Genomic DNA, 23,347 nt, shown 5'->3' on the forward strand with positions numbered 1-23,347 from the left:
CCTTGTGCGTGCTATTTATAACTGCAAGGGGAAACAACAAGAGGCGGAGGGAAGCAGTCTAACATAACTACCACTAAAGCACCCTGTCAGAAAGACACAAGGTTGCCCTTGTTGCAGCAAGGATTTTCTTTGTTTTCTTTGTTTTTTTGTTGCATTTTCTTGGCAACAAAAACACACGATTTTTCTGATAGAAAATATTTTGGATCTGTTCAAACCAAATTAAACAAGAACTTCATTCTAACTGCAATCTCACGTGATCACTCTAACATTAGTACTTTTTTTCTCCCCCACCCTCATTTTGAGGGGTAGGGGATTTTTTTTTCTGAGTGCTTTGGAGGTGTACTTTAACAGCTCAAGGAGATAATCAGTGGATTTATCGATCAGAATTTGTATCTTAATTTATTTTTACTCAATTGCTTAATTTTACAGGAGGTGATAGAGTGGCTAGAGTATGCAGTAGGACTTAGCTGACCTGCACTATACCACTGGCCTGCTGGTTTAGTCATTTTCCTTCCTTTCAGAGTGTGAGACCAACACGCTGCCTTTCTGAAAGGTACTCTGAGTTCTGACAGCTGCAAAAACTTGCTTGCAGAACAGGATTATGCTTGTTTTAGTACTACAACAGCATGGCAAGGATTTCTAGCCTATGTGAATTCTCTCATTCAAGAGAACACAAGGAGGTGTCTTCTAAGAATTTCAAGGTTTGGGTTTCAGAGAAAGGAAAGCAGTGTCTTTGGCATAGGCCTCTTTAAACAATACTTTTTTTTTTTGGTATAAGTAGTAGTTGTAGCTTACAGGAATCTGTTTATACAAAATTCAGTAAGAATGACACTGCAGCCCTTTCTTATGATCAATTCTTATTGATCACATGGATAATGCGGAGTGCTCCTGTTGTTAAGTAAAGGTTCACATGGAGTAAAAACATTTGAAAAAATACACGAGCATTTTTGAACTTGATGCCATTATGCTGTTAATTTTGTGTATAACAGCATTGCTATCTTACCATAACTACTTAAAATAAAACACTGCTGTTGGTAGAGTTGAAACTGACTTGATAGCTTTGATTGTTACTGCAGCAGTGTAACAAGATTTAACAAGTTTAAGACTTAACTTTCAGGCAATGAAGTTGTCCCGTACATGAAGTAAAGGCTAAGGGAAAGACAGATACAGGGAAAAGTGATACCTCAATTTGAATGTTGCAGTGGTCTTTCTGGCAAGAAATTCTCTGATCAGTGAATAAGCACTAGGAATAGTTGCTTTAGAATATGACAGTACAACTGACAATGCTCCAAGGAGGCAACATGCAGAAAAACAACGTTTGCTAATGCAAGCCAATATTACAGCTCATCTACTATATAAAAAAAAAAAAAAAAAATCAATGATGTTAGTATGCAGGTCCCTCTCAAACAGGGACATTCTTTGTACCTTCAACTGCTGTTTTTGTTGTTCTCTTCTTCCTGTGCAATAACAGCTAAAAAACAAGTGTCTGTCTAGGACAGTCTTCTCACACGGTGACCAGAGACCAGATTTGTGCTAACTGAGATGGTCACAGGTTAAGGTGTCCATATGCAGGCCAGAAAGGTAAATGCATTTCCATTCTCCCGTTCTGCACTTGCTTTTTGGGTATTACATCTGTTAAGCTGTTCTATGATGAGCACACAGGGGTACTCCTGGTTAGGAGGGTGAAGAAAACTTGCTCAGGTTATAAACACTGGTGCTAGCAAGCAAGCAGGTTGAGGGAGCATAGACAGAGGTAAGTCCACTGAGCAGGTAGGTTTGGTTTTGAGCAGGTAGGTTTGTTTTACTACACAGGAGCTGATTGACAAGGAGGTCTAAGTCCTCTGCTGACACTAAACAATTTTTGGACCAACAAAGCCCAGCTAATTTATGTTCTAAATATTAAAACAAAAAACAAATAGCTACCGATACCACCTTGGTTGTTTCAGATTGATAAAGTGTATCCATACACCTCTCTGTTTCTACACTACCACTGTGGTAACACACATCACTGCTTTTTAAGTACACTATTGAAATTACTTTCCTATCTTTTTCTTTTGACTTCCATTTTACAGGTCTTTTGCCTGTGTGCACATGCGTTTACGGATTATTTTGTTACATATAGTTCACATTAGTTTGTTTTTTTTTTTTTTTTTTAATAAATCAGGCACATTTAGATCTGCAGAAAATTGCATTTGTGAAAACCTTTGAGCAAACCTGTCATATTTGGGTCATTTTTTTGGTTCAGACTTGACAAGATTTGTGCTCTTACAGGTATAAGCAGAATGGATGGAAAAAGGAAACAATCTGAGTGATTCCCAAAATTTTAAGTAGCTTGTATCCAAAGCATTAAACAAATTTTAACTACCTTTATATGCATATGTTGTGTTATTTATATGTCAGAATTGCCACAGCTATAATGAGGGAAGTGCTTTCAGTTTAAGAGACAGGAAGAAATAACACCAAGTTCAGTGGTGTTTTTCATTTGGAAGTTAAGAACTACATACAGCAAGTTAATCAAAATGCCACTTATATATCTGTTAACTAGGTTTACTAGCTTTTAAATTCATGCATTCTTGTGGCTAAGAGCTTAAATTCATTTAACTTGGTTTAAAAAAAAAAAAAAAAAGTACTCCTGGATAAAGAACACAAGCACGCCATTTTTAAGTAAAAGGAGAGCGTACAGAGCAGTGGCAACAACTGCATTTACTCCAGCCTCTTTTAGCTTCAATAGGAATCTTGTTCTACCACATATCTGATTTGCTCTCAAGCAAAGCTGCTGCCCAGAGGCAGTCCTAGGTGGAAGCTTTTATCAGTTCAGTCTGCCTGGCTGGCCTCCAGCCTGCAGAGACAAAACAACACAACCTGCAGGCTTTGCCTGCTACAGGGAAGCCTGACTGCAGCCCAGGAAGGGCAATGGAACTACATCTAACTACAGTAAGGCAAGGGAAGCGTGGAATCACAGAACCATTAAGGTTGGAAAAGACCTCCAACCATCCCTCTACCACCAGTATCACCCACAAAGCCATGTCCCTACAGGAGATGCATGCGCAACAGAAATGACTAGCAGAATTAATGCATTTTCATATTAATAGGCTTTTAATAGATTGGGCATTATTTAGTAACAAATTTTATGGCTACTGGTTCAACATCTCATCTCTAATACCACTTCCAACTGTTTTTATACTCCTGCTAGACTAGAGACCCTGAAGAAACAACCTGCAGTAAGTATGATGTCATCCATTTCACTAGAAGCCAGGTGGAAAAACCTCAAGCATTTATGGCTTCAGGCTATTCCTACCTTACAAGTATTCCGAAACAGCTCCAACTGCCAGGCTGGCGTTTGCAGCTTTGTTCATTACCTCCCCGTAACTGGGTGTCCAGTAGTAATGCTTCTTCAGGCCGTGGGAGAGCTCTGCAAGGTAAACGTGCCCATCCACTTCATAGGGTTCCACATCTGTACAATCAGGTTTCAAGCGGCCAGTCTGGATTAATTCTGAAAATGCCTGTCATTAATAAAAAACAAAAATCTGACATATAATACAATACTTTGGCTGCAAGGAAGGATCTAGAAAATATAACACAATCGGCAAGTACTTGGTCATTTCAGTATGCTGATGACAGGTGACTTGCTACAGTAGCACCATATTATAAGTATTTTTTTAAGAAGTAAATCAAGTGTCTTGATTTACAAGTGCTGTGGTCTTTTAGTGACTGTGAAAACCAGTTTAGAAAAAAAGAAAACCCTCAGAAGAGTTCAGAAGCAACCACTTACCATACAGGTGGCGTCATCAAGTTTGTTCCCCCAGATATAAATGTAGGAAAGTTCCGTGTTTGTTTTCATTGCTTGTGAAAGAGCTACGAGCCCTTTGCCACTTATATTGTTGCTTACTACTGATAACCTAATAAACAGAGAAAGTAGTTATGCAAAGGTGCCACACCACTCCATTCCTATATCTTAGTTAAAAATATTTTTTTTACTGAGTTATATTATTATAGATTTTATATAGTTATATGGGTATTGAAATTGCATACTTGATATTAATAAAATGCAGTGAGATATTTGTGTTAGGTCCAGTGCTATTATAAAACCTTCTTCAGGTTGCTAGAGGCAGCTTGGGCCATGGAATTGTGCTATTTCTCAAGGCACTTCTGTGACTTGCGCAGCCAGGTTGCTCACTTCAGTTCTCCAGTGTCAGTGACTTATTGTGCGGTGGCCACATCTCATCTGTAGCCTGCTTTGAAGCCCAGGCCTTGGCACGGAGCCAGGCTAAGCTTTGATCTTTGCGGACTGGCAGTTATTTTTATGTTAGCAAACCTGGAAGGCTTTCAGAGGCACCTAGCAGCCACCACCTCCTCAGTCTGCTACTTAAAACTAATGGCTTCAGGTAACACCTTTGATCAGCTTTTACATCCTGCCGGCAAGGTTTAATGCGGGCTACAAAATACACCCTGATGGAGAGATTACAGCTCTTTTGGGTTCACCCGGAAGCTAACTTCAACAGAGGATTTTCTTATCTGTTGAAGATCAGAATCAACAAATATAGAGCCTTATCCCTGCACGGAATCTGATTATCTGAAAATTCTGAAGCCCTACAGATGCTGTTGTGTTTACGCTTGCACACTGCAGGGACCTATGCAAGAACAAAGCAGATCCCATAGCCTCCCTCATCCCCTTACAATGACTAGAAGCTGTGAATCACATGCCGGATGCTGAGACCCTCTACAAAACCCATCTAAGCTTCAACCCAAAACCAAAGATAGAAGAACAAGCATGTATCAGGCTATGCAGCACTGGACCCAAGATGAACAAAACAAGTACAGGCACAGAAGGCAAACATGAAGTGTCAGCACTTTGGCCTGCATGGCATTTCTTGGCCTGGCATTTTACTCCTATCATTCATGTGAAGCTACAGGGGGCTTCGTTCAGTTATCCAAACACAAGCATCTCGTGCCATGTAGGACACATCAGTATGCCTTGCCCAGCCTCCAGCTGCAGGTCTCCGAAAGAACCCGTGTGGCTTCCCTGCAGCATCCTACAGATCTCTCACAGGCCTCAGGGCACCTCAAATGGCCGTGACACCTATGCTTAGGCAAATGAATCCCACACAATCTGGTGCTCACATTTTTTCTTTCTCAGCTGGACCAAAAGATTTGGAACTTCCTGACTTTTCTGTTTTGAATGGTAGCATAAAAACACAAAATTTTCTTGTCAGTTCAGCCACTGCAAAGACTGAGCTCCTTTTACCCTGAATGGTTATGCCTGCAGCCCCTGGGGGAAGTTACGTGAATACTAACGCCTGAAGAGTCCTGTTGTGCAAAGCCAAAGCTTCACTCAAGTAGATGGCTCCGTCATCTTCTATTCGGTTTGAGTTAAGATCTAGTATTTCCAGGGTTTGGTTCCGTTTTAGTAGTTCTCCCAAAAATTTCACATCATCACGAGTTATCCTATTACTGAAAGAGATTATGTATATTTATATTTTTAAAAGAACACTAAGAAAATGAGTGTCTAATGTTAAGTCAAGGCTATGTCATGTAGTAAAACTTACCAGCTAAGATCAAGGTATCTCAGACTGCAGTTTTCATACAACGCCTCACACAGCCGCTCTACACCAAATCTTTTAATTTCGTGCTTGCACAAATGTAGTTCCACAAGAGAAGAGTTATTTTTCAACATCGAAGCTACATGGACTGTGGTCTCTTCCTAGAAATACAAACCAAGTTCTATTAAACTCTATTTTAGAATAAGATGTGGTCTTGCTTCAGTAAGAGAGATGCACAATAGCAAAACTTTTTCATTAGTAGCATTCTTTTTTGTATATTACAACTTCATATTGAAAATAGCAAGGAAACAACATATTATAAGAACTCAAAAAAGATGAAAAAATAAAAGTATTTGCAGACTTACAGTACTATATATACATCCCTACAACTATAATGATTCAAACATTGATGCCCCTGATATCTGATCAATTTCCCCCCCTGACACTGCTTTTAAAAAACTATGTTTGAGTCAGCCCGCACTAACATCAAAAACATTTTGTCATGACACTCTTATTTCATGGAAAGAGACAGAATTGCTAAGGGGAAAGATATGCCCCGTCACTGTAAGACACAGTAAATTTATTTTGAAATTGTCACATTTAGTTACAAAAGCAACCGAGTGAATTCTTTGAGTCAAAAATAAGGGAGCAATCCAGAGGCCTCAGAAGATGATGGGGTTGAAGGTTGGAACAATGGCAAATAGGAACTCTCACAGATGCAGACTAGGCCTTTACTTTCAACAGTTTAAATTTATTTGTAAGTCTGTACTTGGCAGATCAAACCCCTTACCCCCCTCTACTTCTTAGTAGAAAAGAAATAACTATAATCTCTTCAAACTTTTTAAATCACCTTTGGGATATGAGAAGATCTGGCTATCGGGACAGTTTAGTTACATTATCTTGCCATCAGGAAAATGGGATACACATCACAGGCACCTGAAAACTGCTGCCAGCCTGGCAGAACCAGCTCTGTGGCCAAGACTTAGCAGGACCAGCAGCCATTCACAGCAGTTGCATGCCTGCAGGTGAAAGCCTACAAGGATGCAACAGAAGCCGCATGCCTGCAGGTGAAAGCCCACACCTCTGTGCAAGTACCCATCCAGTGGCCTGTGGTGCTGCCCCCAGCAAACAGGGCCGTACTGATTCTCTTTTCAGCACCCGATTGTTTTGGCAGGTCTGTGTCTTTGTTTTGGATTGCAGATGCATCATAGGTTTTACATTGAGGTTCATTCACTTGTTAAATTTAAGCTTCAAGTTCACATAGTGAAACAACGAAACCACACAGCGCAGTGAATGTGGCATATTGTTAAAGTATGCCTTTCTTCCTTAGGCTGCAGCCTCTGGCAATTGCCCATGTATCACACTGCTCAGATAAAAAGCAGCCTTTTGTTCTTCCCCTTAGATTCTGCTAAACAGCTTTTATCTCTTCGGTTTGCTGAATGATGCATAAAACTCTCCATGCGCTGGCAGCGGAAGGAATACCCAGTTCAGTAGTACCGACTCATCTCCATCAGCCCTTTGTTTAACAAAGGCGTACATACCAAGAAAGACATTTAAGATGAAAAAAAAATTAGCCTCCTAGTTAAACAAGAGTGGCTTGTGAGGGCACAAAACTTGTGGCAGAAAAAAATAATAATGAACTCTACATGTATTCATTTTTTTAAACTTATTACATCACTTTGTAAGAAAACCCAGAGTCCCGTAGTCTAGATTTCCATAAATACATCAGCATTGACTTTACTTATGCTTCTCTCTGACTGAGCTGGCACTGCAGTCTACCAACATACCTCTTGGCTGTATAGTAAAGGACGATTTAGGTTTATCGCTTTGACTGATTTGTTCTGAGTCAGGGCTGTTGCTATTGCTATCAGACACTGCGTACCCTGCAAATGAAAAAAAAAAAAAAACAACCTTTAGATAAACCTGTCCGATGTATAGATCAAGCTACTACTTTACCATGACTTATTAAAATTGATTGTCAGAAGATCAAAAACACCGAATGGGCTCTGCTTGGAAATACTGTTATTTCTGCCTCCCTGTACCTTGGAGAAATGTAAGTGCTGTAGGCGAGTGCTTACAGGCACTGATGCCAACTCCCCATGGAATAACAGAATGGAATTAAACTAAGAACTACAAATGACCAGGAAATTTGGCAAGTCAGAAAATAAAAAGCAAGAATAATGCATCTCAGCGAGATCTTTGTCTATGTAATTAATCCCGTACTTCATTTTTCCCCAATTTATGAAGCAAAATATAGCTTGTGTGTGTTCCCCAAGGTCTTCAGTAAAAGTCTTAGCTAACATTTATCCACTAGATAAATGCATGCTAGAAGTGAATTACTGTGGTATAGAGCAGTCAGAGTCTAGTATACAGGCCAATGTGGATTTCTGTATTTCCTTGGTTTGGTCACTACCTTACATTTCTGCTCCTTTCCAATTAGGCTGGTCTACACCTGAAGCTATTTCATTTTAAAACAACTCCGTCAGCTTCCTACCAAGCATAAACATACTAAGTGTTTAAATAAATCTTACTCCAGCAACACTTTCCTTGTTTATGTATTCATAACCTCCACAGTTTCTGGAAGGTATTCCCCCTTCTAGTGTGGGAGCAATTGCTGCAATTCCAGGAAACAAACACAATAAAGTTTTGCTTCTGACCTCCAGGTGACAGCCACAACTGTTACGTTACAGTGCAGCTTACTCTGTATGCCCAACCTACACTTAGCCTGAGAAGTGAGCAGCTTTAACAGAAGGCTGAGAGCAGCCCATCTCATTTTCACTTCTAGCTTGGCCAGAGCATTCTCCTACTAGCAGGGACACAGCACCAAATTCTCCTAGGCAGGGAGAAGAACCATGGCCACCTTGCAGCCCCGCTACCTCACAAGGACACACCACCTGGAGGAGGTTCACAGCTCCACTTGCTACCTGCTGCTGTAACTCCACAGGTGTTTAAAGCCATCCATGGTTTTTACTGGCTAGAGCAGGAAGCTCTCTGTGTAGTGCTTTGACCTGTCCCTACCTTCCTGAATTTCCCAGTGCAGTTTGAGGGAGCCTCAGCACTCACCTAGGAGGCAGCAAGTTACCTGAGATCAAATTAGGGGCCTTCCTATTCAATTCAGCACTGCCATGCCTAAGTCCTTTTTGAGTTGAGCTCTAACAGGAGCAACAGAGCTATGGAAAGGGTGGCTTTCGGGCTTTATAGCACTGCACACTTTAGAAGAACCCCCTTCATCATTGATCACACAGGATTTAGACAGCGTAACAAACAAACAACAGAAACAATGCTGGAATATGTAAACACCAAGCACCTGAATTCCCAGGGACAGTGACTCGAATATATCACTGGTTGTGACTTCAGGGCTTTATGCAACACACCTTCCTAAGCACGAATTGCATTGTTATATGTTGTGTTACCTCCAGCCACCACAAAATGCAAACTCAATGGCAACAGAGGGCACTTCCTTTAAGCAAGCACTACAGGATCTTTGTAACACTGACACATACGATGACTTTGTTAACTGCTGATAATTTTACTGGTTTACTTACCAGATCACAGTCTCCAAGATCTAACTTCTCTAAGGTGGAATTAATTTGTAGCATCAAAGCAAAGTACATTCCACCTTGGTTTCCTATTTTGTTTCCAGTCATTCTCAAATATACAAGGGCTTCATTCCTCTAGACAAAAAAAAAAAAAAAAAAAATTCTTTTCAAATGAGAAGAATAACACCTGAGCAACTGTCCTTTTTCCTGTAAATTCTGCTAGTTGCCACACAGACAAAACATCCCTCTAGAATTGTGCCCAAGTGATAACACTGACTAAGCAGTTGACGCAAGCTTTCCACAGCGGAAGCACATCAAGAGTCTGGAAGCAAAGCTTAATTAATTGAAAACTTGTTTCTCCCAAGTAAGCTCACAAGCTGCACACTCATGAAAATAATCCAGGCAGATATTTCTGCATACATTGGCAAATGAAATGCAAGTTATACCAAAACTCACTTAAACAAGAATACAACGTGCCTTTAAGAAAGCAGAAGATTGCTTGTGTTTCTCAGAGGCTTTGAAATCAAAGCCCAGCAAAGACAATCAATTTCAGTAAGACTTTTTTACACAGTCAAATCAATGCATCAGTCCTTGCAGGAAAGTTCTGATCAGAGGTTGAGAGAAGTCAGCGGCTCTCCCCCACTTTCCATAGAATTTCGATGGATACAAAACACCTTTTAAATGGATGAAGTCCTAAGTGCAATGCAGAGCGGTTTTCTATTTTTAATTCCTCAGTATCACTGTACTCTTTACCAGAGGTTATAATTAAGTAAGAGATTACAAAACAAGTAGTTCCGTGAGCACAAGTTATAACAAAGCCTGGTTTCATATGGCTTTTACATCTTCCACATGTCCCTGGTCCCCTTTCCCCCAGTGCAGTGCCTCCCTGCAGCATCTCCTTCCTTTTTCCTCTCCCTTCACCCATGGGGAGCCCCAGTCAGGTCCTGCCACCTGCCTGCAGGACAAGCTCAGCAAATGCTGCTGTGGGGCTGCACAAATAGCTTTGGGGGATGCTGGCAAGCCCGATGTTGTACAGCTCTACCGTACAACCTTAGTGTTGTGGAGGCCTCCCAGATTTAGTTGAAATTAGTTCAAAGACTATGAAGGAGGAAGAAAGAGCCCATGAGAGCCTTGTTTCATAAACACGAGTCGTACATGCAAGCCTCACTTCCTTAGGAAACCACGTTAAAAACAACTAACATGTTTTTGTGCTGTTGCTGTGAGGCAAAACTTTGAAAATATGTCTCAGACATCTTGATTTGAGACAAGCATTGACATCAAGGTACAGGCAAACTTAATACAAAAATAATTAAAAAAAAAAAAAGCTCAAAGGAAAATATTGATGGCATTATACAACTTGGAGCATAGCACACCATTTTTCACACAAAAATCCAGAGCAATAGTTGTGATAATTAAGTATTAATGGCAGCACAGCGCAACTTTCTCTTGCATGAAATCTGATTTCTGAAGGCTGCCTTGGGAAAACAAGCAATCCCTGTGTTACAGCAAAATGCTGAATGGGCTGAAGACAGAGGGCCCTTTCAGCCAACTTTGATGTTGGCAGGACAACTAGTACTGTTCATCAAAAGCAAGAAAATATCAAAGTGGATGCCAACGTCTAAAATCTCTCAGACTAATACTCACATGGAGGGCTTTCGCTATCAGCTCTGCTCCACTTGTGCCAATATCATTAAACATCAGGTTAAGGTACCGCAGAGTTGAGTTTTCCTTAGGAACAAATACAGCAGAAAGCAATGAGACTTCTTTTCTAGAGCATGCCTGAACTTTTCAAAAAAGGAGATGTGTCATACACATACAGACAACCTCCATCCTGCACTTTATAGACAGAACCTGATTTGGAGAAGTGGTTTGAGAATGCTAAAGTGCATCAAATGAGGGAGAGAGAAAAACAAGCAGTGTGTAAATCCTCATGGGGCTTACAATAGCCACCTAGGAACCCGTATGACCAAACAAGGCAGGTGGTTAAGCTCACATGTAGACCTCCAGGTACTTTGTGAACTTGAAGGCACTCCCCTGAGCTCTAGAAATACAGGCACAGAGTGGAAACTCACCACTTTCAGTCTGTATTTCAAGTGCTAACAATGACGGAAAGGAAGTGTTAAAGGTTCCTATGTTTAGAACCACAGAAAGGCTAATAGAAAGGATAAAGTATCTGAAACAAAGTCCCTGGCACACTTGACACTACCATTACATCCTTTGTTTAATTGAATGTAAGCCTAAAAGCCTTCTGGTTTATTCCACCATTCCTTCTTCACGACACCCTAGATAAATATCAAACTCTTTTGCTCTCAGAAATTAAAAATCTCCCCCAGAGAATGCAATCTGAGATTCTAGTGGGATGGATTTGGATACAAACGTCAAAATCAGTGGAATTCTGCCAAACCAATGCATTCTTGTCTCAAATACATCACAGAAATATTAACATAGCCAAATAAGTCATATTGCTGAAACATAAACATCATTTTGGCACCTGGAGGAGTGTTGCCATGTGCTTTGCTCCAACATCAGTCAATACATTATACCTAAGATCCAAACCTGAAAAAGATGAAGAATGAGACAAATGTATACCTACAATTAATTGATCTATGAACAAAAAGAAACAAAGATGAACTAAGGCTGAAGTCAAGACTGCTTATGTTTTATGTTTCTTATTTTTTTATATGATGTTTAGCTGCCCATTGATGTTGAACCACCACAATATTAGCACATCAAACACAGAAAGAAAAAACTCACCAGTGACAAATATAGAGCTGTGTAAGACAAAGGCAAGAACTTGAAGATCTTCATCTGTAACTCTCTGCACAGGCACTAAATGATTATTTCCAGCTATTTTTAATGTGATCCCTTTTATCTGTTTCCTGTAACACAAAAATGTAAGAACATCGTGAGAGGGGAAGTGATACAGAAAAATGAATTCTCTCTCCATATAAGAAGTGTATCTATGTGCGACCTTACTTGTGCTCTTGCTGCTGTAGCTAACTGTGGTAATGCCATAACAGACAGTATGATTCACCCTGTACCTAAGCTCTATCCATTTTGATACTCTCAAGACACTGCATTGCTGCAAGACCACACATACACAGAGAGCAGGAAACAGCAAGATGAGGGGAGGGCAAATGAAAATAAAGAAACTGTCCTGGAGGTTACCTTATCATCTCTTTGCTACCTTTCTTTTATCTACTCTATCCCACCCCCAAAATAAAAAGCTAACACAAACCACTACCTTACCCTGTCTTCTCTTGGGATCTCTCTCCAAACGATAATTAATCCTGCTCCTAGGATCACCCATGAAAGGAAGCCCTATTTTGCCATGCAAGGAGAGACAGTTTGGGTGGTTAATACCTTGTCAGGACTCAGAGACAGTTCAGGAAAGCATTACCAGCTGGAAGCTAACCGGATGCAGCTGAGGCTTTTTAAACAGGAGCAAGACGCAATGGAGTTAGAATGACTATAGACACTGGGTTTGGCTTCTTTAAGGGATGTAAAGTCACCATTCTGTACCCGTTTCACCTTTGATTTTACTGCTTGTAAAGCTGTCCAGAAGGGATATACAGCTACAAACTTCTGAAATATGATTTCAAGATGAGTCAAACCAAAACTTCTGCAGTAAATGCTAAGCGTGATCTGTGTTTAAGCCTGAAACTGCATAAACTTTCTCACTGTTCAATTCCTTGTCCCGCTTCTTGTTTAAGGAGTTCAGCAGAATCTGAAAAATGCTGTTTGTTGTTTCCTTACATGTTATCACTTTTATCAGCTTCTTGAAGCACACGAGCAATGAAAGGGTTTTCAGGTTGGCTCAGGTTTTGGCAAGCCTGCAAATACTGCTGGTGAAGGTCTGGAAGAACTGACATGACAGTGCTTGAAAATAAAACAAACTGTTATTGCATCGTTACAGCAGCCTAGCAACATCTCCATGGACGCAAGTTCTGTTGTGCTGGGAGATATATGACAATAAAAATGGGCTTGGGCTGAAAAGGGTTACCATTATTCAAATGTTATACAGGAATAACAGATAGATACAGAGGGAGGGGGGAAAAAAGGAAAAAAAATGTGGAATTGTGTATATATTCCTGATCTGCCACCACAGAGGATCTGAACCTTTAGACATAATATTCATATAGATAGATCCCTTCTCCTTGTAAAAAGGACTGTTTCCTGCTGTTTGTGATTAAATCTAGTCCACCGTGTTGCAGTTACCTGAGACAATCAGCCCAAAAGAGGACTGAATGTGGGAAGCTTTGGGAGGAGTCTCAGCCTCAGTGAGCGCAGCAAAGCTGCAAGGCCCCGAGCAAACTGCCCTCCTGCCCCCAGTGTCTTGGGATCTGGATACAAAAGCTGGAGCTTTGAAAGGGGCCTGGGGTGCATGTGGCAGCTACAGGAGGCACCTTTCGGCTCGGGTGTGCCACCTGAACAGCAGGCTGGCACCGAGCACCACAGCAAGCACATCCCCATGGCCGCTGCTTCCCAGGGCCCGCCATTGCTCCCGGCTCCTCAGCACCCTCCCCGTGCACACCCGTGCCGTGGGCTGGGCCCGTTACCACACAGCCGATATCCAAGGGAGCGTCCGTGCCCGCTTTTTGGGGGGGCAGCCTCAGCCTGCCCGTGGGTGAGAGGTGCAGGAGGAGGCCACAGCCTCCGGTGTTCCCTCAGGGCTCTGGCAGCAGTCCCAGCCCAGCAGGGAGAGGTCTGAAGGCCGGGCAGGGGCAGCGTCACCGTCACACACAGCCCGTCACACCGGGCTCGCTTAGTCCCAGAGTATGTTAGTCAGTGGCATGCCCGTGTCCTCTGAGGAGCCTTGGCATGAGTTAGCGTAGCTATGGGGATTAGCGGTTACTTGGGAGGTGCCCCAGCCCCTCCTTTCCACTGAGGAGATCCTTCCTCTGACCCCCATAAAACCCAGGGCTGGGCTGGGATCACGCTCTCTCCTCACCACACAAGATGCAGGGCTCACTCCAGAATGCTGAATTCAGAGATAATAAAAAAGAAAATGCCATTATACAATGGCTGCGTGAGACTGCAAAGCTTAGTGTGGGTCTCCCCCACCTCGTTGTTTCAGTTATTTCTCCTTGTTCTGGTGACCTGGGGAAAGCACCTGGGGGAACATGAAGGGCCTCAGGTAGGAGGTGACTGATGGCTGCCTCCTGACTTCAGCCTTTCCCTCCTCTCTTTCAGCTTGTCTTAAATGTCAGCCAAAAGGTGTCCTCCACCCACTCCTGTAGACACAGTCAGCCAGGTGGTTGCTCCTTTCCACCTCCTTACTCTTTCACAGTCCAAATACTGCAATTTAAAGGTTATCAGATAGCAGGCTTACCGGTGTCTCTCCAGCTCAGAAACTACCGAGTGTTATAAAAGAAGGTACCACCTTTTTATAGGAAGGCTCTTGTCAGCTTTACAGTCAGCATAGCTGAAGACAGAACTCAGCACTGTTAAATTAAGAACCAAGGAAGATGCTTCTTCCAGCCTCACTGACTTCACAAAGGTCACCCTCTGATCCCCCTGTTGGGGCACGTCGGGACCAAGGGTTCCAAGTCACAGTCCTGCTGTACACACATCCCCTCCATATCAAGGCATGGAAGCAGGTTTTTTTGGAGTGGTACAGCCATGATCAGAACCTGTCCCTAAATGCTAAATTCTTCCAGTCTTTATTTAGTGCAAGAAGGTGTTTGAGTACTGCTGATTTGTTTGTTTTTTTTTTTTTTTTCTCTTCTGAAATTAAAAATAAGGAGCACAGATGGTTGAGTCTCAGGAGAGCGTGGATGCCAGCACAAGGGACATTCATTACCCTAAAGATGAACCTGTCTGCTCTGAGGATGACCTTGTTCAGACTGCACAAGAAATAACAGAGAATGAAGCTCCGGAGAACGAAGCTCCAGAGAATGAAGCTCTGGAGAATGAAGCTCTGGAGAACAAAGCTCCGGAGAACAAAGCTCTTTTTCCCCCATACATCACAGACAGGATATTTTTTATTGATTTGTCCAATAAGCAACTGCAAACCATTTCACCAGAGGTCTTCAGTCTAGAGCGTCTGGAGGAGCTGCATGTAGAAAAGAACCTAATTGTGAGCATCCCCAAAGCCATAAATCGCCTGAGGAACATGAAGGTTCTCTACTTGAATCAGAATCACATACAGGACATATGCGAAGAACTGGGGGAGCTGAAACATCTTCTGAGCTTAGATTTAAGTAACAATCCCCTCTCTTACAGTTCGCTGCTGGTTATCAGCAACTTGCAGTCCCTTCGTCAGCTCAGGCTCTACAAAACCAACTTGCGGGAAATCCCAGTGCAGATCTGCAACTACCTCCACCATGTTGAACTGCTTGGCCTTTCTAATAACAACCTACAGTGTCTGCCTAAAGAAATAGCGAACCTGACAAAACTCAAGGAAATTTACCTCAAAAAAAATAGATTCAAAATTTTCCCTGTTGAGGTTTGTCAAATTGCTAACTTAGAAATAATAGATCTGGAAGAAAATCTAATCAGTCTCATCCCGCAAGAGGTAGGTTTGTTGACAAACTTAGTTAAGCTATTTTTAGCTTTTAATAAGTTATCCTCCATTCCTCCTACACTGCAATACTGCCAGAAGTTGGTTGTGCTGGATCTGTCTTACAATCTCCTGCGCAAGCTTCCCCGAGGTTTGAAGAAGCTCACAGAAATGATAGATCTCAAATTGTCTGGTAACAGCCTGAAGAAGTTCCCATACCAGACGCGCTTCTGGACATCGCTTTCCCGTGTTTATCTGAGGAACACTGGACTGCACAAAGTACCCATCTCCTTCACCAGATTAACCAGTGTCAGGGTACTAGATCTGACTGAAAATTGCTTTGATGAAATTCCTAAAGGAATATGCACTATGAAAAGCCTGGAAGTATTGGCTCTGGATGACAATCAAATACAGGAGGTATTTGTCTTTGTTTCTGTTTTTATTTTATTGAGGACCTCCCCCCCCCCCCAATTTTGCAAAGTCTAAGTTCTTCATTTCAGCTGAGTCCCACCTTTCTCTACTAAAGTGAGATGTGTTCCACCTGGCACACACCTGAGCGTAGGTAACTCATTATTATTGATATCTGAGTATTCAGAGAGGGAAAGAGAAGCAAGAATGTAGGAGCACTGACCTTCGTGTGGAATAGTAAAGATGAAATAGTGACTGGAGGGAAGGGACTGCTTCAGGTTTTTTGCATCTTTTTTCTGCGCATATGGGAAAATAAAGATCTGCACTTGTGTAGAACCAAAGCATCACAAACTGAACCAGAGCAGAGGGCAACTTTAAGATGGATGTGATATTGTTAATGCCTTTAACATTGTTAACTTTTGCTGTTTGTTTGATAAAGAACAGTTATATACTCTAAATTGTGCTATTATAAGCATGACATGCTCAGTTTTAGGTCTGAGAATACACCTCCCTTTTTTAAGTAAATGCAACTCCTTTTTCCAATGAGATTTCCATCAGTGCAATTTTCTTCTTAACGGTTGCATTTACAGACGTAGTAATTCATGCATAAGAATCACTTTCAGAGTTGATCTGTTTAATGACTCTCCCCTGCACTGAGCATACAAAAGGAGGTGAAGAAGCAGACAAATGTTTCTGCTAAGAAGAAAATCAACCCCATAAGAAATCTCTACAGCAGAGGAAATAATCAACAGTAGTGCAGCCCCACAACTTTTTCCTAGAAATTTTCCCCTAAAAATAAAATCCCTAAGACTACTGCATAAGTGACTTAACGTATCCTTTTTTTTTTTTTTTTTTTTTTGACAACTGTCTAGATACCAGTGGAAATACAAGAATTGACAAATTTAAAATGCCTTAGCCTGTCTGAAAACCAGTTCAGTATCTTTCCAATGGAAATCTTTCTCCTGGAATCATTAGAGAGGTTATACCTGGGACAAAATAAAGGAATTAAGTTCACAAGTCTGCCAGGAGACATCATCAAATTGCAGGTAGGAGCAACAGAAGGGGAAAGATCTTTCGTTGCTGTGGCCTGGCACTTTTGTGGGCTTCAGCTGCTCCCAAATGCAAGGCTGAAAGTTCTCTTGATCTCTTTAGGTACATGGTACAGCATCAGGCCAGGACTCTTAAATTAGGAATATCAATACTCAGTGTTTAAAACTCATGCACTCTCTCTCTCTATCTGGTAGTTATCCCAATAGTGTCTAAGCTTTTAAACCTCACTTCTGCACTTATTGATGTTCTCTGCATATTAATTATAAAGCAAGTTAAGGAAAAATCCTTCTGTTCTGAAAAATTATATGCATGTATTTTCCAGAATCTGAAAGAACTGTATATGGAGAATAACTATCTGGAATACCTGCCCCCAGAGGTCGGTTCATTGACCCACTTGAAAATACTTGACTGTCACAACAACCTCCTTAAGGAGCTCCCAGAGTCTGTATGCCAGCTACAAGGTGAAAAATAGTCTTTGTGTTTGTGGCCCTAATGACACAGATACCAGTAAGCATCCCGGGGTTAGGAGGGAGAGGAGGAACGCAGTGCATTGTGCAGTGCTCATCCAGTAATTATAAGGGCCAAAACGGACAGAGGCTAAGAGGTGGGAGGGTGAGGGAAGTGCTGTGCCCAAGCCAAGCGGACAGGAGGTCCTTCCTGGTGACCCTCCCCAACCCCAGAAGCCCAGGGACGGGGTGTCTCCAAGCTCCAAGCAGACCTCTGATGGGAGAAGACCTGATGGGTCAGCACCAGTGACCCCAGGGAAGTGGTGAGGAACCTGCTTTCTGGGATCACTCCCCAGCTTAGTCTTCCCGTCTTCCCCAGTTCACTAACACTGCCGGTGCACCACTTAGAAGGACTTCTGAAAGCTGGATTTGGCCACCAGCCTGCCAGGTGAAAGTCTTCACCCAGCCAAGTTCGTGCGTTGCTAGGAGAGCCCCAGTCCCATCCCTCCACTCTTAGAGAGGCACTTTGAATTTTCAATACACAAACTCTTACCCTACACAGACTGAATTGTTTGGGCCTCACCAATAGGGAGCATGTAGGAATTCCTGCCTTCCACGTCATTCCTGTTCTTTGTGTTGCAGCTCTCTGCTTTTGTGCATTCAGGTTTGCAGAAACTGCTCCTTCAGGACAATCAGCTGTCCCAGCTGCCTGAGGATTTGGCCAGCCTGCAGCAGCTGGAGGTGATCCTTGTGGATGGGAATCCTATGATAGACCCTCCAATCGAAGTGTGCTGTCAGGGGACATCTGCTATCTTGGAGTACTTACAGGAAAAAAAACATAAAAAAGCCATGACCCTGAAGGTACCTGTGTTAAGAAAGCAATGCAAATGCACACACGCAGCAGCGGGTTTAGTAATCAGATACTTTGTAGAACAACCTACAGAGAACTCTGTGCAATATCAAAAACACCTTAAAACATTGTTTGCATCAGCTACTGTGGAGCCATACTTCTAAAACTGGTCATGTTAAGGTAAAACATGGGGAACCACCAGGAAATAGAGCGCTGGGCAGCTGGCAGAAACGTAGCAGGGGGTTGTCACTGCCCCACCAGGTCACAGTCAGCAGTACGGCCCTTGCAACTCGCAATGGAGCTTGGGCAGTGACAGGGGAATGGTTACTGCCCCTAAAAACAAGTCAGGTCCTCTAAGTCAAGACACTGTTTAGAGACAAATCTATCTGCCACTCTTGTTGACTGTGCTTTGACTGTAGAAAGTTGAAGTTACAGTTGCTGACACATCGAACAAAACATTTTTTTGTGTGAGGGTTATTTTTGTTCATTTCTTTCTTTTTTCCCCCCAAAGGAAGAGCAGTTTGTATCACCCAATGGGCCATGGAATGAATTAACTCAGAAAAAAGTATGAGGCAAGAAGGAAGGAAGGGCAAACACTCAGCCTTTGATTCTTCTGAAACTAAAATTCTTCCTCTCCTTCTGTAGTGTCTCTATTTCTTCACGAATTAATGTGTTTCTTCCAAATTTCTCTTCTGAACTAAGTGATGGCATTTAAAAATGTGTAGACATAGTCATTTCCCACTCAGAGGGTCTGGAGGACTGCAGTGTTAGTGTCCTCCCTGGTAAGGAATTCCTCTTGAAAAAGTAACACAATAAAAGAAGTCAGGTGGCTGTCAGTCAAGCTGCAAACAATGTGGTTGAATGCAGAATAAGAGTTGCTTTGGAGACCATGGTGTGTCAAGCTTTTTGCATCAAGAATAACCAGCAGTAATACTGCTCCACACAACTGTTTGCTTTTACCCTTTTCCACAAGGTAACCAGACTGTTCTCTCTTTTTGAGATCAAAAATCTGTGGCAAGGGTTGATGACCAAGAAGGGGATTGGACCTCTGTTGACACTGAAGAGTCTAGCAGCCACAAAAAAGGAAAAGAAAGGAAAAGAAAAGGGAAAACAGAAACCTGGGAAAAAGGCAAACACCAAAAAATGATCTTTGTGCAGTCACTGGAACAGAACTTCTCATTTACAAGAAGAGCAAACGTGAGTGGAGATAAGTGAGTAGGAGACAAGCAGTAGTATTAAAGCATTTCAAGCAGTGAGTGTTACAATGAAAACTTTTGTTTTGTTTTCTGAGGCTTGTTTTAGTTCTTTTGTCATTATTTACTCCAGCTGAATCTGGAGATATCAAATCTGCTGAAATATTCTGAGATTTCTCATTCTGAATACGTTATCTCAAAGCATAGGGGCATATGATTAACTGGAAATTAATCTAATCTGCATGAATCTGGTGCAATGAAGTGTTCATTGTTCTGAATTCCAAAGGATTGTACATCCAATACTGAGAAACCTATTTTCCAGTCAGCGAGGTATATCCTACCTAGAATAAAACAATAATTGTAGCCCTGCATACTAGCAGCTATTTGATGACTTTTGCATTCATAAATTATCAAAATCTTGTTTGGAAATATGGAGCAGGATTCCAGGCAGCCAGAACACACACACACTTCCACCACAGTCTGCAGTACCTTGCAAGAGGATAAAGAGCTGTTTTAAAAGCATTTCTACACTTTTGCAATAATGTTCCCTAACATTTTGACACGCTGTAGTTATAGTACTTTGAATGACTGCAAGCTGTCAAATATTTAGCTTTATAGCTCATCCCTGAGATAGCTTGGTGACAGTTTGCAAAATGCCTGTGTACAATGTGTTTATGTGAAAACAGTGAGCTTGCAGAATGCAGTATTCTGCAGTGATTCTAGCATGCCGAATTTATATGCAAACATACCTCTCCACAGCACTTGCTAGGACTACCAGTGACCTGTCAGACATCCACTATGTCTAGTTTTTACTCTTTGCTCCGTCAGTCACTCTTCGCACCCCTACAGAGTTCCGTCTGCAACATCCATTCAGTGCAGAGTTGAGCTAGGAGCAGCCACGGTGCAGACCCAAACTGCAGGAGCGGGTGGGAGCAGAACCCTCCTTAGTTTCATTGGCAGGTCAGACCTTCAGTCCTGCTCTCCCTCCCTGTGCCTGCGTTGGTGGCACCCTGAAGGAGGTGATAAAGGCAGGGTCACTGAGACTCAGCTCTTCCTAGAGCTCTGCTCCAGGTCGTGCTCTTCTGAGTGCCGTGGCTACATCTGCATCCAGGGCATGGATCTCATTGCTGTTTGGCTCTTGAACCTGTTGATACTGAAATCTCGGTAATATGCTTGCTGGCAGGAGAGAACCGGGGACTTTTAAGTGCAGAAAAGTGGGATTGCTCAGTTTTGGTTTTCCATCTTATTAGGTAACCAACGCTGTTTTGACTGTCTGGAGGTGTCTTAGGAAATTTTTTCACCTTAAGTGAAGGTGAAGAGGCACAGAGAAAAGCGTGATTCAGAGACTGCTGAGGAGGAAAACAATGGAAGAGAGATTTCCAGGAAGACTGGCAGATAGACAGGATAATAGAAGGGATTTAATAAAAGCTTTTTAGTGGTAGAATAGGCACAACAGAATTGCAAAAGAGTGAAGGACAGAGAAGGGGATCCAAAAAAGCAAGTGGAGAGGTTACTAACAGTGAGTCTGCACTGTGCCCTGGAGCTGAGAATGAGGAACCCAAGTATAGCACAGCAGTGAGGCCCACCACAGTCTGAATTAGATGGAGAGGTTCAAGTGAGAGAGGAGAGATTCACAGAGATTCCCAAAGAACAGAATCATTTTCCCAGTTGGACCAAAGGCAGATTTGACAGGGAAAGTCACAGGAAGACAAGTGATTAAGAGTTTGGGTATGCTGGTGTTAAACAGAGGTGATAGTATTTCCACATGAAAATATTTCTCCTGGCTTGAGTGACTGAAAGACTCCCTCATTAGCCCTCACAGAATCACAGAATTTTCTAGGTTGGAAGAGACCTCAAGATCATCGAGTCCAACCTCTAACCTAACACTAACAGTCCCCACTAAACCATATCCCTAAGCTCTACATCTAAACGTCTTTTGAAGACTTCCAGGGATGGTGACTCCACCACTTCCCTGGGCAGCCTGTTCCAGTGCCTAACAACCCTTTCAGTAAAGAAGTTCTTCCTAACATCTAACCTAAAACTCCCCTGGTGCAACTTTAGCCCATTCCCCCTCGTCCTGTCACCAGGCACGTGGGAGAACAGGCCAACCCCCACCTCTCTACAGCCTCCTTTAAGGTATCTGTAGAGAGCCCTGTATAGAATAGGGGCTCTTTGCTTCATTTCCGAGGTTGAACATACCTGCAGCTGATCCTGTTTTGCAGCAATTCCCTACTACCTCTGGCCACAGCACTCTGTTTCATCTCACAGTCCTCAGAGCTGGGGGAGACAAGTGCACTTCTCAGTGAAACTGAAAATGCAACCAGGAAGTCCAGGGAGACCCTCATGTGAAATCATGGATTAAACAATGAAGGGCTACCAGCACAACCTGGTTAGCTGCTGTTATAGCCCTGACCAGCCAGAAGTTGGTGTTGGAAGGGTTGCCCAGGCTGAAAGCTGAATATTGACCTGCCTCTGCGTGGGAGGAATTGCTGAGGGGTCCTTGCAAGTTAGGAAAGTGCCAGTGAACGGTCCTGTTGTGCCTCTCCTCCAGGAGACTGCTGCAGCATGTAGACATACTCAGGGCTAATTGAGCAGTACTTTATCTCTCAAGCTGCCTCAGGATTTCTCTAAGACTCCTCACTCAGTGGGCAGATCCAATATCTTTACTTCCTAAAATACCTTACCAATGAATAATCCCACTGCAGACTTTGAGCTCATGCGTGAGTTAACAGGCTCCATGACACAAGTCAATATGCCAGAATTTGGTTCTGTGTAAATAGGTACAATATTTGGCAATAAATGCCAAATAAGAAATTATCAAACATAAAAACAGGAGCCACTTGTATGGATCCAAGTTAGTGATTTTTCTAACAGGTTTGGGAGTAAAGGAGGATTCTCTGCTCCTACTTAGAAGCTGCCTTGTGGCTTTTAATAATAGCCTTTGCTTCCCTGGCTTGGTTTCCTCCATGTTTAGAGTAAGAAAAAGAACACATTTTATGTCACAATGTGTTTCAAAGGCTAATGGATTAATCCTGAATGCAGAGAGCATGAAGGCACTCCAAGAACTCCTACTGGCTTTGATAAATGTGGGATCAGAATCCTCAATCTTAAGGTCTGATTTTGTGCTGCATGTCATAAAATGTTCAGTGCAGGGAGCTCAACCCAGTTAAAGATGGAACACCTCAGGATGTGAAGGAGCATCTGAAGTATCCTGAAATTTCTTCATAGCCTAACCCAGAATGCTTACGAATTACTCTGTATTCCAAATCCTTACTAAAATAGCAGAACATATCTGATCTAACCTTCTGCAGCATTTTCTTTGCCCAAGGCTTGCAAAGACACCAATCAACCGTTTCTTACCTTGATTTCACGCTGATTCTGTATGCAGAACTCATCTACACTATCAGATGGCATCGAGGGCCGGAGCAGAGGCAGAACAGCTCCGTCTGCGTTCTTCTTACTGGACTGATATATAATCCTGAGCTGTGAGATTTGGAAAGCATCCCAACAATTATGTAGCTTTAAAGCATTCCCAAAGGGGCAGACGTTTGGGGGAAGAAGAAACCAAATTTTAAAACATAGAGGTTTCAAGTATCTTTATATTAAAGGCATTTTTGTTATAGGCTTGAGGCCGTAATCACACTGCCCATCCATCTGCATCAGTGCATACCCCAGCCACTTCCTTCCACTGGCAAGCCTGCAGTGTGTCTGTCTGAAATCCTCATTGCTCTTTTGCCATCAGTCATTGTAGTATTCACAAGATTAGGCATATATAGTAGTGTCACCATAGCAGCATAAGCATGGCTCAGAGAATCTGAA

At 42.4% G+C, this 23,347-nt stretch overlaps 2 protein-coding genes across 6 annotated transcripts; one reads left to right on the forward strand and one right to left on the reverse strand.

The window, feature by feature from the left end:
• Positions 1-3,073: 3,073 nt before the first annotated feature.
• Positions 3,074-23,248, reverse strand: LRRC34 (leucine rich repeat containing 34). 5 transcript variants are annotated; one of them, XM_038183488.2, is made up of 11 exons: positions 22,889-23,248; positions 12,836-12,958; positions 11,834-11,958; positions 11,571-11,635; positions 10,724-10,807; positions 9,086-9,214; positions 7,328-7,423; positions 5,547-5,701; positions 5,296-5,451; positions 3,773-3,899; positions 3,074-3,503 (listed from the first exon to the last, which is right to left on the reverse strand). In XM_038183488.2, the coding sequence occupies exons 1-11, from the start codon at positions 22,921-22,923 to the stop codon at positions 3,300-3,302; spliced, it is 1,299 nt and encodes a 432-aa protein (XP_038039416.2). In that variant the 5' UTR covers positions 22,924-23,248; the 3' UTR covers positions 3,074-3,299. The 5 variants fall into 5 exon arrangements, with proteins under 5 accessions (XP_038039416.2, XP_071898463.1, XP_071898462.1 ...); XM_072042362.1 differs by lacking the exon at positions 22,889-23,248 and adding an exon at positions 13,639-13,907; XM_072042361.1 differs by lacking the exon at positions 22,889-23,248 and adding an exon at positions 13,614-13,907.
• On the forward strand, positions 14,211-18,520 carry LRRIQ4 (leucine rich repeats and IQ motif containing 4). Its single transcript, XM_038183486.2, has 4 exons — positions 14,211-15,998; positions 16,862-17,035; positions 17,362-17,500; positions 18,150-18,520. Exons 1-4 carry the CDS (start codon positions 14,832-14,834, stop codon positions 18,497-18,499), a joined length of 1,830 nt encoding a protein of 609 aa, XP_038039414.2. The 5' UTR covers positions 14,211-14,831; the 3' UTR covers positions 18,500-18,520.
• Positions 23,249-23,347: the final 99 nt, after the last annotated feature.

The sequence above is a fragment of the Anas platyrhynchos genome, chromosome 9 (genome assembly GCF_047663525.1).
Source record: "Anas platyrhynchos isolate ZD024472 breed Pekin duck chromosome 9, IASCAAS_PekinDuck_T2T, whole genome shotgun sequence".
In the NCBI taxonomy this organism is placed as follows: Eukaryota; Metazoa; Chordata; class Aves; order Anseriformes; family Anatidae; genus Anas; species Anas platyrhynchos.